Raw genomic sequence first — 16720 nt, forward strand, 5'->3', positions numbered from 1 at the left:
AGAAAGTCAAAAGTGGCATAATTTAAGCAAGATTTAAGATTATACAAGATCATAAAGTTATGATACCACACTGCAGGCATTTGGCTTGTATTCCCTTGAATAAATTATTTGAAGGGAGATGTAAACATTTATTTAAAATAATTATACATTTTCTGCTGATAGACAATAGGTTGCATCAAAACCCATTGGGAGATGAAAATATAGATGAGGAAGTAAGGTATATTGAGCCCTGTGATGGTGGAAGGGTGGGGGGTGTATCAAGGCTGTGAAAATAAACACTGCTTTGTCATTAAAAGGATGTAGCCCAAGAAAGGAGATGAGGAGGAATATCTTTCGTCAGAGGGTGGTGAATCTGTGGAATTCATTACCACAGATGGCTATGGATGGATATCTTTAAGGCGGTGATTGATTCTTGATTAGTAAGGGTGTCAGGGGTTATGAGGAGAAAGCACAAGAATGGGGTTGGGAGGGAAAGATAGAATAGCCACGATTGAATGGCGGAGTAGACCTGATGGGCCAAATGGCCTCATTTTGCTCCTAGAACTTATGAACATGTGATGGTGGTGGGGTTGTGGAGGGAATGATGGAGCAGTGTGATAGATATCGGTGAAAAGCACAATATGAGAAAGCTGTGCAGAGGGAGATAGTCATGAGGGTGAGTGATTGGGGGCTGGGGTTTTGGCCTATGGGGTCAGGTGGTTAGGAGAGTTGGTGCTTTGCAAGACTGGGAGATGGGAGTGTGGCCAGGATCTGAATGAGGGGATATTGTGGTGCTGAAGAGATCTGCAAGGTACAAGGTAAAGTAAGGGACTCACCTGATAGGGGATCCACTGCACTGGGATGATGAACCTGCGTGGGAGCACCTAATAGATGGTTGCTCATCCTGCTAGATATGCTATGTACACCACTCCCCCAACCATCTATCCCAGGGCTCAACATACCCCACTACCTCACCCAGTAGCTCAAAAGACAATGCAGTCCTTCTCCTGCTACGTTCTACAATGAACACAGCATGGAATCGAGAGACATAACAAACTGCAGATGCTGGTTTACCAAAAACAAACACATAAACCTCACTTAAACTAGTTGTGAACAAGGGTATTATGGTGGCATAGCATTTAAATTGTTGGACTCGTAATCCAGAGCCGGGACTAACACCCAAACACCTGAATTCAGTCCCACCACATCAGATATGGGATTTCAATTCAATTCAGTAATCTTGAATTTGGGACAACAACTGCTCTTTCTAATGCTGATCATAAACCACTGTTTTGGTGCAATAACACACCTGGCTTACCACTGGCCTTCAGAGGAGGAAATCTGCCATCATTCCCTGGATTTCAGTCCCAGTGTGAGTGGTTGGTTTATTGACTGGCAAACCAGTCAGCTGTCTCAAGGGGCAACTGAGGATGGGCAATAAATACTGGCCTAGCCGGTGATGCCCAGATCCAACAAAAAATGAATGAATGAAAAAACACACCGACTGATTTGGGCATCACTAGGTGAAAATGGTGAAACTCCCCAGTTAATTCCAGCATGTGAATGCTCTGAAAGAGAAACTGAAGCAGTTCAAGAAGACGGGCTGCCATTGCACCAACGGATAGACAATAGACAATAGGTGCAGGAGTAGGCCATTCGGCCCGTTGAGCCAGCACCGCCATTCAATATGATCATGGCTGATCATTCACAATCAGTACTCCGTTCCTGCCTTCTCCCCATACTCCGCTATCTTTAAGAGCTCTATCCAGCTCTCTCTTGAAAGCATCCAGAGAATTGGCCTCCACTGCCTTCTGAGGCAGAGAATTCCACAGATTTACAACTCTCTGACTGAAAAAGTCTTATACTCAACTCCTCTTGTCATAAAGGCCAACATGCCATTAGTTTTCTTCATTGCCTGCTGTACGTGCATGCTAACTTTAAGTGATTGATGAACAAGGACACCCAGATCTCTTTATACTTCCCCATTTCCTAACTTGACACCATTCAGATAATAATCTGCCTTCCTGTTCTTACCACCAAAGTGGATAACCTCACATTTATCCACATTAAACTGCATCTGCCATGCATCTGTCCACTCACACAATCTGTCCAAGTCACCCTGCATCCTCATAGCATCCTCCTCACAGTTCATCTGCAAATTTGCTAATGTTATTTGGATGTGGGATACATGAATATTTCTACCATAATGCAAATCTCTATGGTTCTATTCCACGGACAGGAAAAAGCCTGATTTGTTAATTACACTTCTGTGTTTTTTTGATCCTGTGATGTTTGAAATATGGACATTTCCACAGCACAGTGAACCATATTTATACAAACGTGAACTGATAAATTACTACTTACTAGCAAGCGGGATCATTTCAATCGCAGACATGTTCGTAACCTTTGACATCTGAAGTTCAACTCGGTGGTATTCGTAAATTGTTCTTCTGCGAACATCTGCAATAAAGGTCATTCTATTGAAAGGTTATACTTTTGAAATTGCTCTGTTTAACTTGTTCTTAACAATCATCCTTATATCTTTTGCATTCAAGCTCCTAGTAGTTTCGGAATATTTTAAAGGTTTTGCGTGGTATTCAGTAAACAATTAACAGAGGAATAAATCTACCCAAATGTCAATAACAAAGAAAGATTGCATTCATAAAAATGTCCACTGCACGCACTTCACCTTAAATAGTTCCAATTATCCAACCTCCACAACTCTCTACTGGAGTGAATTCCAGAGAGTCACCAGCCTCTGAAAGAAGACATTTCTATACACCTCCATTTTAAATGATCAGACCCTTATCTTGAAACTATGTACCGTTGTCCAAAACTCTCCAACTGGTAAAAACATTTCATCACCTTCTGACCTGTCATGCCCCTTTAGGATCTTATCCTGTTGGGATGTTTCTCTAAGATTACCCCTTAGATTTCTAAATTCCAAAGAATACAGACACAACCTGTTTAGCCTCGCTTGATAGAACAATTTCTCCAAGGCCATACTTGTCTAGAAATTCAGTTGAGTAGCACTGCCAATTTCAGTCCTATGTCCGTAAAAGTTGATCATTTTCATAAGAATCACAATAACACCTTTTCAACTTTGAATAGTACCTCTCTGGCAGATTGTCTGAACCTTCCTGACCAGAACTGTGCCTGTTTGTTTGTTTAGTATCGTTCCATGTACTGAGATGCATTGAAAAGCTTTTGTTTGCATGTTCCAGTGCAAAACTGTATTGTTCTATCTTCTACGGATGGGGCTAACATAAAGCTTAGAATCAGTAATAAAATGCGTACATCTCCTCAGTTCTTTATAGTCGGAAAGCATGTTTGGGCTCAGTGCTGTCCAGGGTGGAGCAGGAGGTAAGAAGTGTCAGCATCCAGCCTCAAGTGTGATGCATACTTCCATGCTTGCAGCTAGCTGGTGCTTCCAGATGGATATGACCTACTTAGAGCACTGTCAGAAAAGAATTAGGACAGGTTGATCCAGCACAGCTTTGTCACTGGTGATTTGCCAGCTAACCAGATTCGCATAGTGCTGCCTTTTCTGCATACAAGAGATTTAAAAGCAGTAAGCAACCTTCCAAATGACTTACTTACCAGCAGTCCCTTGACTCCTTCACCATACTCCCCCATGACACCGACACTCACCATCCCAACTCACTTGAGCTTTCCTCTAATTACCTTGTGTGAACAACCTCCATTGACTGGTCTGAAGAAGACAGTCTCTGAAGAAAGGTCCCAACCCGAAACATCACCTATCCATGTTCTCCAGAGATGCTGCCTGACCTGCTGAATTACTCCAGCACTCTATGTCTCTTTTTGTAAATCAACATCTGCAGTTCCATGTACTTAACATCCTCCATTGAATGATTACGTGCTCCAAAACCCTCCACTGCTGATCTCTACCAAAAGCCCACCCACTCACACACCTACCACCTAAATCCCTCTGAGCATTGTGGGGAAAAGTAGGCTGATTTTTCTTAGGTTCAACCATCACTGGGCAGTCGTGGGTTAAATGGGTTTGAAAATTGCAGCAATCAATTTAGATCTCTGTCAGTTGAGTTGGTATTGGTTTATTATTCTCACGTGCACTGAGATACACTGAAAAGGTTAGTTTGTGTGTTATCCAGTCAAATCATACGAAATGTGAGAACAATCAAGCCATACAGTCACGACCCGAAACAACATCTATTCCTTTTCTCTAGAGATGCTGCCTGACCCGCTGAGTTACTCCAGCTTTATGTGTCCATCTTGAGTTCAAACCAGCATCTGCAGTTCCTTCCTATATACAAGTACAACAGGTATGGCAAGAAGAAAACTACTGTAGAGCAGAATATAGTGTTGCAGCATTATAGTTTTAGAGTCACAGATAAAAAACTTCAAAGTCTGCAACAAAGTAGGTTGGAAATTCGGGACTACACCCTAACTTATGGGAGGACCATTCAGTAGCCTGATAACTGTGGGGAAGAGCTGTTCCTGAATCTGATTGTTTTCAAGCTTTTGTTTCTTCGGCCTAAAGTGCAGAAAATGGTGAGACCGGGTTAAAAAGGTCCTTAATTATGTTGGTTGCTTTCACAAGGGAGCGTGCAAAATAGAGTCAATGGTATGGGAGTCTGTGATAGACTGGGCTGCATCGACAATTCTCTGCAATTTCTTGTCATCTTGGGCAGAGCTGTTACCAAAATTTGGTATAAAATCATGAGAGGATATATATAAAGAATTGTTCATATTCACAATGGTTCTTTTGGGAGAGATGTATATATATATACAGTTTATTCTGTTTGGAATTCCATGGGGCGTGTGCAGGACCCCCCAACAACCAGGCAGTCTTTAATCTTTTTTTCTTTTCTTCTTTTTTCTTATTTGGGGTTAGTATAAGGGGGGTGGGGGGAAGGGTGGGAGGGTTTGTTTTCTAAAAAGTTCTGTAAAAAATAAAAACAAATAAATAAATAAAATTAAAAAATAAATTAAAAAAAATCATGAGAGGAATAGATCGGGGAGATCTGGGCAGTGTCTCTTGCCCAGAGCAGGTGAATCGAGGACCAGAGGACATAGGTTTGAGGTGAAGGGGAAAAGATTTAATAGTAATCTAAAGGGTAACTTTTTCACACAAAGGGTGGTGGGTGTATGGAACAAGCCACCAGAGGAGGTAGTTGAGGCAGGGACTATCCCAACATTTAAGAAACAGTTAGACAGGTACATGGATAGGACAGATTTGGAGAGATATGAACCAAATGAAGGCAGGTGGGACTAGTGTAGCTGGGACATGCTGGCCGGTGTGGGCAAGTGTTAATGCGCGGGAATCGCTGGTCGGTGCGGACCCGTTGTGCTGAAGGGCTTGTCTCCGCGACGTATCTCTAAACTAAACTAAACTAAAAAAGAGATTAGTGTGCAAAATTAGAGCACATGGTATTGGGGGTAGGGTATTGACATGGATCGAGAACTGGTTGGCAGACAAGAAGCAAAGAGTAAAATTAATAGGTCCTTTTAAGAATGGTAGGCAGTGCCAAGTGGGGTGCCGCAAGGATCGGTGCTGGGACCCCAGTTATTTACAATAGACAATAGGTGCAGGAGGAGGCCATTCGGCCCTTCGAGCCAGCACCGCCATTCAATGTGATCATGGCTGATCATTCTCAATCAGTACCCCGTTCCTGCCTTCTCCCCATACCCCCTGACTCCGCTATCCTTAAGAGCTCTATCTAGCTCTCTCAATATATATATTAACGATTTAGACAAGGGAATTAAATGTGACATCACCAAGTTTGCGGATGACACAAAGCTGGGTGGCAGTGTGAGCCGCGATGAGGATGCTATGAGGTTGCAGGGTGACTTGGATAGGTTGGGTGAGTGGGCAGATGCATGGCAGATGCAGTATAATGTGGATAAATGTGAGGTTATCCATTTTGGTGGCAAGAACAGGAAGACTGATTATTATCTGAATGGTGCCAGATTAGGAAAAGGGGAGGTGCAACGAGACCTGGGTGTGCTTGTACATCAGTCACTGAAAGTAAGCATGGTGGTACAGCAGGCAGTGAAGAAAGCTAATGGCATGTTGGCCTTCATTGCGAGAGGATTTGAGTTTAGGAGTAAGGAGGTCCTACTGCAGTTGTACAGGGCCCTGGTGAGACCTCACCTGGAATATAGGGTGCAATTTTGGTCTCCTAAATTGAGGAAGGACATTATTGCTATTGAGGGAGTGCAGCATAGGTTTACCAGGTTCAGTCATGGGATGGCGGGACTGACATATGATGAAATAATAGGTCTACTGGGCTTGTATTCATTGGAATTTAGAAGGATGAGAGGGGATCATAGAAACATATAAAATTCTTAAAGGATTGGTCAGGCTAGATGCAGGAAAAATGTTCCCGTTGTTGGGGGGGGAGTCCAGAACCAGGGATCGCAGTTTAAAAATAAGGGGTAGGCCATTTAGGACTGAGATGAGGAAACATCCTCTCCACATCCACTCTATCCAAGCTCTTCTCTATTCGGTATGTTTCAATGAGGTCCCCCTCATTTTTCTAAACTCCAGTGAGTACAGGCCCAGTGCAGACAAACGCTCATCATAGGTTAACTTACTCATTCCTGGGATCATTCTTGTAAGCCCCCTGTCGACCCTCTCCAGAGCCGGCACATCCTTCCTCAGAGATGGTTCTCCAGAGATGGACACCACCAAAACACCAAGAGCTGGAGTAACTCAGCGGGTCAGGCAGCATTTCTGAAGGGGTGCCCGTTGTTGGAGAACGAGAAATGTTGCCTGATCGCTGAGTTGCTCCAACACTTTGTGTTTAGCTCACGATTCCAGCATTTGTTGTTACTTGTGTCTCCAACTTCACCAACAGCTGCCTGGAGACACTAGCACCTCAACATTCCCTAATAAATGAGGTGCAAAGCCATGTATTAGATATGCCTCAAACCCATTCCTTCCAGGGATTATTCTCTGCACCCAATATGCAATTCCCCTCAAGTTTAAAATACAACACTAAGTCACAGTACAGTAACCTGATGGGTGTCCGAGGTTATGGGGAGAAGGCAGGAGAATGGGGTTAGGAGGGAGAGATAGATCAGCCACAATTGAATGGCGGAGTAGACTTGAAAGGCCGAATGGCCTAATTCTGTTCCTATTTCTTATGACCTTATGATCAGCGATGGTATTTATATTTGCTTAATCAGCAATTTCTTGCTATCTTTGTTTATTTTTTTGCTTAAGTTTGACAGTCACTTCGAATATTTGTCATGACTATTAAACAGTATTTTTTATTCTTTGCTTCCCCTTCCAATTTCACTTTAATTGCTTGTTGTTTTATTTCCATCCATATTTGTCATTATTCCAGTCTACTTGGTTTATTTTTAAATTTATCATAATTCATAAAGCTACATTTTGGTGGCATTCTGTGATTCAATAATTTGTATTCCGTAATTGCAAGGAAGATGAGTGAATTATTCATCCATTTTATCGTCAGCTCTTGTTGGTGCACTGAGCTCTAATTTTGTACAGAAACCTGGAGAATGGACAGCTTAGGGACCGAGTTCTGACCTTTCAATTTAGAACATAGCACATCGAACAGTACAGCACAGGAACAGGTCCTGCTGACGATGATGCCAAATTAAACTAATCCCACCTGCCTGAATCCTCACCATCCTGCTGCAAAATGTTTGGACTTCTATTTCATTTTGACCTCCAGGTCATCAGGATCCATAAACTAGACACAAAAAGCTGGAGTAACTCAGTAATGGACAGGCAGCATCTCTGGAGAGATAGAGTGGATGACTTTTTAGGTCGAGACCCTTCTTTAGTCTGAAGAAGGCTTCTCTCTTCCCTCTCATTCCTTCTCTCCAGAGATGCTGCCTGAGCCTCAATTTCTCTCATAATTCAGGCTTCCTTACTCCTGCCTGCCTTGCACTTCACTCAAAGATGGACACAAAATGTTGGAGTCACTCAGCAGGACAGGCAGCATCTCTGGATGGAAGGAATGGGTGACTGTCCCACTGAGTTACTCCAGCTTTTTGTGTCTATCTTCAGTTTAAACCAGCATCTGCAGTTCCTTCCTACACACAGGGTCCACAAGCTAACTTTTTACACACAAATGCAACTTGGAGAGGGATGTACATGAAACAAGTGTGATAAGCTTTCTGGTGTCCTCTTTCCAACCTTTAGCCCATGCTGACCACTTCCTTGTTGAAGAAAAAAATGCAAACAATTTAGTGCATCATCTAAGGCTCTTGCCTCCATGAGCAGACTTCCTTCTCCGTCTCTGACGAGCCCTAAATCTTGTGCAGGAAGGAACTGCAGATGATGGTTTACACCAAAGGTAGACACAAAATGCTGGAATAACTCAGCAGGGACAGGCAGTATCTCTGGAGAGAAGCAATGGGAGATGTTTTGGATTGAAACCCTCTTATAACCCTTTCACTGTTTGCATGCTTATGGAATATTTCTGAATACTCTTTCAGGTTTGCTGTTGGTCATTTCTTGTGCTCTCTAATTGCCCATCTTATGTTCTGCTTCATTTACTGACTGAATTTCCTATAATGGCTGTAATGACATTTGTTGCATGCTTTTATTCCCTGCTCTATTTGACTATATTTTTGCTCTTGTATGGAGCATTAATTTCCCTACACTCCTGCCTTCATGTGGATGCATTGGCACTATAACTGATCAAAGACCACCCATTGTTCTATTTTAGTAATGCAAGCCAAGCTTCAATGGTAATACATTTGAAACATATCCATTCTCTTCACAATGAAATTGGCTCTGCTCTAAGTGATTGTTTCATTTACCTTGGAATAGTAAAATTGCTTTCCATACTTGTTTAAAACCTAACAATATTGTTAGAGATTACTAGACCAAGTGGACCCGTTGGGCCCAAACCTCTCCTGCATTGGTGCAGCATCCTCTCCTCCCTCCTCTCCTCCCCCCTCTCTCCACCCCCCCTCCCCCTTCCCCCTTTCCTCCCCCCACTCCATCCCCCTTATCCTCCCTCTTCCCCTCCCCTCCCTCCCTAGGAGATAGATTTAAACTTTAAAATGTGGATAACTTTAAAAATATAACACCGATTTCAATGGATCTTCTTCCATTAGCACCAAAGGGATGTCGGTGAGTAAGGTGGGCCTAAAATTGTCGCGCTATCGTGTACCGTTTTGGCTGTAATTCAGGAACAAACAAACAAACAAACAAGAGTTTTAGTATATAGATTCAGGATAGATTTATGTGAAACGTGTTGATTCAAATAAGAATCAATCTTCAGATTATCTATTCCATTGTACATTGAAAGCAATTATCAGTTTGAAATTAATACACAGTGGCGCAGGGTGGAGATGTCAAAGTCTAGAAGGCACAGCTTTAAGGTGAGGGGGGTGAAGTTTAAAGGAGATATGTGGGCAGATTTTTACACAAAGTGCGATGGGTGTCAAGAACGAATGATCTGTTGTGTGGTGGTGGATGCAAATACGATGATAGCATTTAAGGGACATTTGGAGAGGTACATTCATGTACAGGAATGGAGAGATATGGATCACGTGCGGACAGAGGAGAATAATTTAACGGCATCAGGTTTGGCGTGGACTGTGGGCTGAAGAGCCTGTTCTGTGCTGCACTGTTCTACATTCTATTAACCTAAAGATATCAGATAAATTATTTAGCACTGAAATGAGGAGAATTTCTGCACCCAAGTGGCAAAAAATTATCATCCACTGAATGCAGTTGAGGCCAAATCATTAAATATATTCAAGAAGGAATTAGATATAGTTTTAAAAACTAAAGAAAACAAGGGATATTGAGAGAAAGCTAGAACTAAATGCTGAATTTGCATAATCAGCTATGATCATATTGAATGGTGAACTTGCCTCAAAAAGCTGAATGGCTTACTTCTATTTTCTGTTTCACAAAATTAGTTGAAATAAATGTTTAAGTCACTGCTCATATTTTATAATCCTGTGTGATAAAATGCATTGTCCCAACAAATTCAACTTTGTGCTTGAATATCAAATGCATTCACATCCTGGGCATTGCGATAATCACAGCTTATTCATGCTACAGAATTGTAGCAGCGGTGAATGCTGATATGTGACGTGGTGTGCTTTCAACATTAGCCTTTTGGTTCCTTTTTTATATATTAATTCTTAAAAGTCACAAGTCTATTTCCACTTTCTATTTTAATAACTAGCTTGCACCTAATTTGTTTTTTAATTAAAAATTGGGGAATCTAACTGACATTTGTAGAAAATTATTCGTTAGGTATTCGGAATTTCATTCTGTGGAGTGATTGCTTTCTTGTCAGTATCTGCAAATTACTTAAATCCTTTGACTTTGCTGTTGAAAGCAACAAGTAATAGATTAGACTTGACTGTTCACTTTGTGGCTATGTAACATTTTCTTTTGTCGGTACACTTTGAAGCAGACATTTGCTGTGAAGAATACAAATTCAATAAGCTTGGGAGCTGGCAAAGGAGCAGAATGTCATTTTATTGTCTGATCTCCGAGTCAGATGAAAAAGTCCAGACCTCACTTTTGCAAACAATACAATAATTACCGGATATTCATCATTTTGGTCATTTAACTTGACCTGCCAATTATAAACAGACATTAAACTCCAATCTATCCCTCACACCTGACCCATATCACCACATTTACAACTCCCAGCTGTCCATATTCAGAAGCAGCCACCTGATCTCATGGACAAACAAAACCACATGTGAATGAAAAATTATCATGCACATTGAAAGTAGTATGCAGTATTCTGACAAAGCCCTTTACAACCAAAAAAAATTCCCTCTAACTTATTTGACAATGCAGCTGGACCTTACTATTTCTCATCCAAGCTTATGATAAATGCACAAATCTTTCCATCACCCATGGATCAGTTCCTGTGGATTGGAGGATAGCAAATGTTATCCCACTTTTTAAGAAAGGAGGGAGAGAGAAAACGGGTAATTATAGACCAGTTAGTCTGACATCAGTGGTGGGGAAGATGCTGGAGTCAATTATAAAAGACGAAATTGCTGAGCATTTGGATAACGGTAACGGGATTATTCCGAGTCAGCATGGATTTACGAAGGGGAAATCATGCTTGACAAATCTACTGGAATTTTTTGAGGATGTAACTAGGAAAATTGACAGGGGAGAGTCAGTGGATGTGGTGTACCTCGACTTTCAGAAAGCCTTCGACAAGGTCCTTCATAGGAGATTAGTGGGCAAAATTAGGGCACATGGTATTGGGGGTAGGGTACTGACATGGATAGAAAATTGGTTGACAGACAGAAAGCAAAGAGTGGGGATAAATGGGTCCCTTTCGGAATGGGAGGCAGTGACCAGTGGGGTACCGCAAGGTTCAGTGCTGGGACCCCAGCTATTTACGATATACATTAATGACTTAGACGAAGGGATTAAAAGTACCATTAGCAAATTTGCAGATGATACTAAGCTGGGGGGGTAGTGTGAATTGTGAGGAAGATGCAATAAGGCTGCAGGGTGACTTGGACAGGTTGTGTGAGTGGGCGGATACATGGCAGATGCAGTTTAATGTAGATAAGTGTGAGGTTATTCACTTTGGAAGTAAGAATAGAAAGGCAGATTATTATCTGAATGGTGTCAAGTTAGGAGGAGGGGGAGTTCAACGAGATCTGGGTGTCCTAGTGCATCAGTCAATGAAAGGAAGCATGCAGGTACAGCAGGCAGTGAAGAAAGCCAATGGAATGTTGGCCTTCGTAACAAGAGGAATTGAGTATAGGAGCAAAGAGGTCCTTCTACAGTTGTACCGGGCCCTGGTGAGACCGCACCTGGAGTACTGTGTGCAGTTTTGGTCTCCAAATTTGAGGAAGGATATTCTTGCTATGGAGGGCGTGCAGCGTAGGTTCACTAGGTTAATTCCCGGAATGGCGGGACTGTAGTATGTTGAAAGGCTGGAGCGATTGGGCTTGTATACACTGGAATTTAGAAGGATGAGGGGGGATCTTATTGAAACATATAAGATAATTAGGGGATTGGACACATTAGAGGCAGATAACATGTTCCCAATGTTGGGGGAGTCCAGAACAAGGGGCCACAGTTTAAGAATAAGGGGTAGGCCATTTAGAACGGAGATGAGGAAGAACTTTTTCAGTCAGAGAGTGGTGAAGGTGTGGAATTCTCTGCCTCAGAAGGCAGTGGAGGCCAGTTCGTTGGATGCTTTCAAGAGAGAGCTGGATCGAGCTCTTAAGGATAGCGGAGTGAGGGGGTATGGGGAGAAGGCAGGAACGGGGTACTGATTGAGAGTGATCAGCCAACTCTCTTTTAGATTCATCCAGTGATTTGGCCTCCATTGCCCTCTGTGGCAGAGAATTCCACAAATTCACAACTCTCTGGGTGAAAAAGTTCCTTCTCACCTCAGTTTTAAATGGCCTCCCCTTTATTCTAAGACTGTGGCCCCTGGTTCTGGACTCCCCAACATTAGGAACATTTTTCCTTGATCTAGCTTGTCCAGTCCTTTTATAATTTTATATGTCTCTATAAGATCCCCTCTCATCCTTCTAAACTCCAGTGAATACAAGCCTATCTTTTCAATCTTTCCTCATATGACAGTCCCGCCATCCCAAGGATCAATCTTGTGAACCTACGCTGCACTGCCTCAATTACAAGGATGTCCTTCCTCAAATTAGGAGACTAAAACTGTACACAATACTCCAGATGCGGTCTCACCAGGGCCCTATACAACTGCAGAAGAACCTCTTTATTCCTATACTGAAATCCTCTCGTTATGAGGCCAACATGCCATTAGCTTTCTTCACTGCCTGCTGTACCTGCACGCCAACTTTCAATGACTGGTGTACAAGGACACCCAGGTCTCGCTGCACTTCCCCCTTACCTAACCTGACACCATTGAGATAATAATCTGCCTCCTTGTTTTTTTCCGCCAAAGTGGATAACCTCACATTTATCTACATTATACTGCATCTGCCATGCATCTGCCCACTCACTCAACCTGTCCGGGTCACCCTGCAACCTGCTAACATCCTCTTCACAGTTCACACTGCCACCCAGCTTTGTGTCATCTGCAAACTTGCTAGTGTTACTTCTAATTCCTTCATCCAAATCATTAATATATATGGTAAATAGTTGCCGCCCCAACACCGAGCCTTGCGACACTTTACTTGCCACTGCCAGCCATTAAGAAAAGGACCCATTTACTCCTACTCTTTGCTTCCTGTCTGCCATCCAATTCTCTATCCATGCCAACACTCCACCCCCATCTGCAGTTCCTTCCTGCACAATTCATTTCACTGACACTTGTACAGCTTGTGACACTTAAAGTAGCTGTTGTGGTTTACAGTAAATCAGAGTACATCAAGTAAGATTTCTAATGAATGCAAATCTCTCTTTCTAACCATGATACTCATGTTTTTTTAGTTAGGTATGCTGTCTAGATATGATAGATAAATGTACTGATGCCAAAATTCCACAATCTGCAATAAGATGGCTATTCTCAGTGGGAACAGAAGCTGAAATGTCACAGTGTGCAGAACCTAGAGATGGGGAAGTCAGGTGGGGCTCTTACCTCTTATCAATACTTTTATTCCTCACCTTTAAAATGCCTGTTGAAGTCTAAATAAATTCTCCAATGGGTAGCGATACCTCTCATATTTAACTAATCCAGATTTTTAATTACGAGTGATTTATTTTTAACTAGTAGCCTCATCCTTTTTACTTTGGTCTCTATGGATGGATGTGCAGACAGTTCTTGATTTATGAACATAAAATCAATAAATTTTCACTATAATGCTGTTGATTCTTCGGAGTGCATATATGTTTAGCTCACCAAGCTGACTTTCACAATCATGAATAGATTGCCACTCTATCATGATCACAATCATGAATAGATTGGCAAAGGATTTTTTGATACCAAAATGCCTTTACATGAGATCTGCATCAGCCTTTTCAATTTATAAGATTTCCCTAAAAAACGTTTTCCAGGAATGCAACGTTTGGCAAATTGGGGAATAGGACTATTTTATTCTGTGTGCACTTGCGCATGCTACTGTGGTCCTGTTGGGCAGGAGAGTCATGAGTTCTACGTACTCTCACTGACCAGGACACTCAATAGCAGAAACTTTGAAGACACTGCAGGTAATCAGATTACATTTTCTACCTTGAAAATAAATTTCTTCCTGATTTCATGTTTATGTAGCACCTTAAAGCATTTGTGAAGATATTGCAAATCAGCAATGAAAATGGAATGTTTGGTAGCTTTTCTTTGGAACTGTGGAAAAATACGACTGAAACATAGGTTAGGACCCTTCTTCAGGGGATCACCAGAGGAAGGTCTGAGGAAAGATCCTGACCTGAAACGTCACCTATCCATATCTTCCAAAGATGCTGCCTGACCCATTGAGTTACTCCAGCACTTTATGTTCTATACCAGATTCCAACATCTGCAGTTCTTTGTGTTTCTACTGATTCGACACCTGTCATCTTATAGGCATCCAAACTGATACCATTGTTTTAAGTGTACAATTTAAAAAAATTGTATATTCTCACTTATTTATCTCCATGTGTACTCATGAGAATGCATAACACTGCAACTTACAGCGGTAAAGCTCAGCAATGTCGTTGGACTTCACTATGCACCAAGTGCAGTTGCGTCACGAGTGAATAGACTTCAATAGGCAAGGTATAAGAAACACAGAGGTAATGGGGGCAAATTACACTGATGATGGCTGGCATGGACATACTGAGCTGAATAATCTGTTTCTGTGCTGTACGACTCCATGGCTCAATGATATCACGATAGTCCACACCAAATAGTTAAGCCACTGTTGAAAAGCAGGATTCCGGATGTTGGTTTGGTAGAGACTGTTGCAGAAGCATGTTACCTACTGATAAATCTTCTCACTCCTTACAAAATTCCTTGCTCAACAGAAACTGCAAGATGACTTTAATTCAAAGCCATTGGAACCAACTGAAAGCCAAATGTTTGGGTCCAGAAGCCAGAAGCAACATGAGTCATTGTTTCATTGGATAACTCCATCCTCTGCAAAATGTCGGGACTTTTTGAGTTGTGCCTTAAACAATAAGTGGGTGGGCTGATGCACGAATAAATTCAAATAAAATTGTCGTGTATGCAAATGCTGACCGTTGAACTTGCATCCAAAGTTGGGGTGTTAATGGACATAGCATCTAAGAATGCTGGAGAATTATTATCCGCTACTGGGAATTTAAGTAGTTGTAATCCATAGCTAAAGCAATGCAGCAATGTCTAAAGCAACAAAATCAAGTTGCAGTCAAGTGATGAGAACAGTTCAGTCAGTTGTGAAAGTTGCAATAGCCAACATTCAACACTTGCACAGTGGAATGGAATAGATGGCAATTAAACTGTGAAAACAGGCCAACCTCATTTGGGAAAAAAATTTGGTTGAGACAACTCCACTGGACTGAAAAAATATTTTCTGTATTGGATTTTCAATGTTAACATATTATTGTAAAGGCATGATGATATGTTGGAAGATAACTATACTAGCAGGACAGGATATAATGTACACAATTGCAACAGATTGAATGCAAAGCTGGTCTTTTGCCAATCCAGACCTGTTCTGTATGCTGTTAACTTTCAAGTTGAGAAGGGATTGGATAGGCTAGAATAAGGCTGGTGCTCTTGTGAAAACCAACGAGAGTGAGTAGTCCAGGGCAATGATGGTCATGACCTAAGGCAAAAAACATGGGTGCAGCTGCGTGGAAACTACAAAAGACCCACTAAATCTGGACGAGGAACAAGATCTGCTGAATGCTCAATCAGCAGGGTCAAAATAGTTCACCAAATTGAACCCTTTCCACACCAATACACAATCTAAAGTTAATAAAGATAGTCAGGAGCATCTGCCAACTGGCACACAAGTAAGACTCCACTGATACATTCATTTATTTTCTGACTTGTCAGGCATTCATCCAACATTTTCCAAGCCACGATGCATAGGGTTTTGAGCAACCGAGATGATCTGTTGATTGCCATGTGCAATTAGACAGCGATCGTGTAATTTTGAAAGAATTGTTCCAGAGATTATAAACAAGCACGCTGTAAGATTTAAACAAATGTGCATTTCTGATATGAGAATTAATGCAGATAGTTTGAATGTTCAGGCCAATGACCTACAAATAGTGAAGGAAGGAACAGAGGCAATCACCGATGTTAGAGTTTGCTTTTGCAAATTTGCACCATTTTTCATTGTAAGGGATGAAGTGTTACATTATGTTCGTTATTGCTCCACTGCCATTATAGATTGCATCTTTCCCGAGATGTTACGTACTTCATACATCATAATATAAGTCAAATCGAGACTAGATGGTACATGCATAGGGCAGGTTTAGAGGGATATGGGCCAAACGCGGGCAGGTGGGACTAATGTAGCTGGGACATGTTGGCCGGTGTGGGCAAGTTGGGCCGAAGGGCCTGTTTCCACACTGTATCACTCTATGAGATCCTGTTTTAATACAGGATAACTTTGTTTGAAGCCATGACACTGAGAACACTGAATTTTCCATTGATGCTGCACCCTGCAATTATCATCTTCATGGCTCTCATGACAGTCCTGCGCACGGAATTCTCTTCACATGCTGTGCTCTAACAAATCTGCAGATGAGGCCATTAACTTGTATTTACCTTCTGATTACCTTCTGTTTCTTGTCTACTTATGCACAACCATTCTTACTAACTGTGACAGGTAAATTGCTGGAAACCTGCTCCTATCTATTGGTTGTGGAGACTTTGGCTCC

At 41.8% G+C, this 16720-nt stretch overlaps 1 protein-coding gene across 1 annotated transcript in view; it reads right to left on the bottom strand.

The window, feature by feature from the left end:
* plxdc2b (plexin domain containing 2b) overlaps positions 1-16720 on the bottom strand; it is a 380673-nt gene that overhangs the window by 100237 nt on the left and 263716 nt on the right. The window contains exon 8 of the mRNA XM_078416435.1: positions 2344-2439. Coding sequence (XP_078272561.1) covers positions 2344-2439 — 96 coding nt within the window. The remainder of the gene's footprint in view (positions 1-2343; positions 2440-16720) is intronic.

The sequence above is a fragment of the Rhinoraja longicauda genome, chromosome 2 (genome assembly GCF_053455715.1).
Source record: "Rhinoraja longicauda isolate Sanriku21f chromosome 2, sRhiLon1.1, whole genome shotgun sequence".
Taxonomy (NCBI): Eukaryota; Metazoa; Chordata; class Chondrichthyes; order Rajiformes; family Arhynchobatidae; genus Rhinoraja; species Rhinoraja longicauda.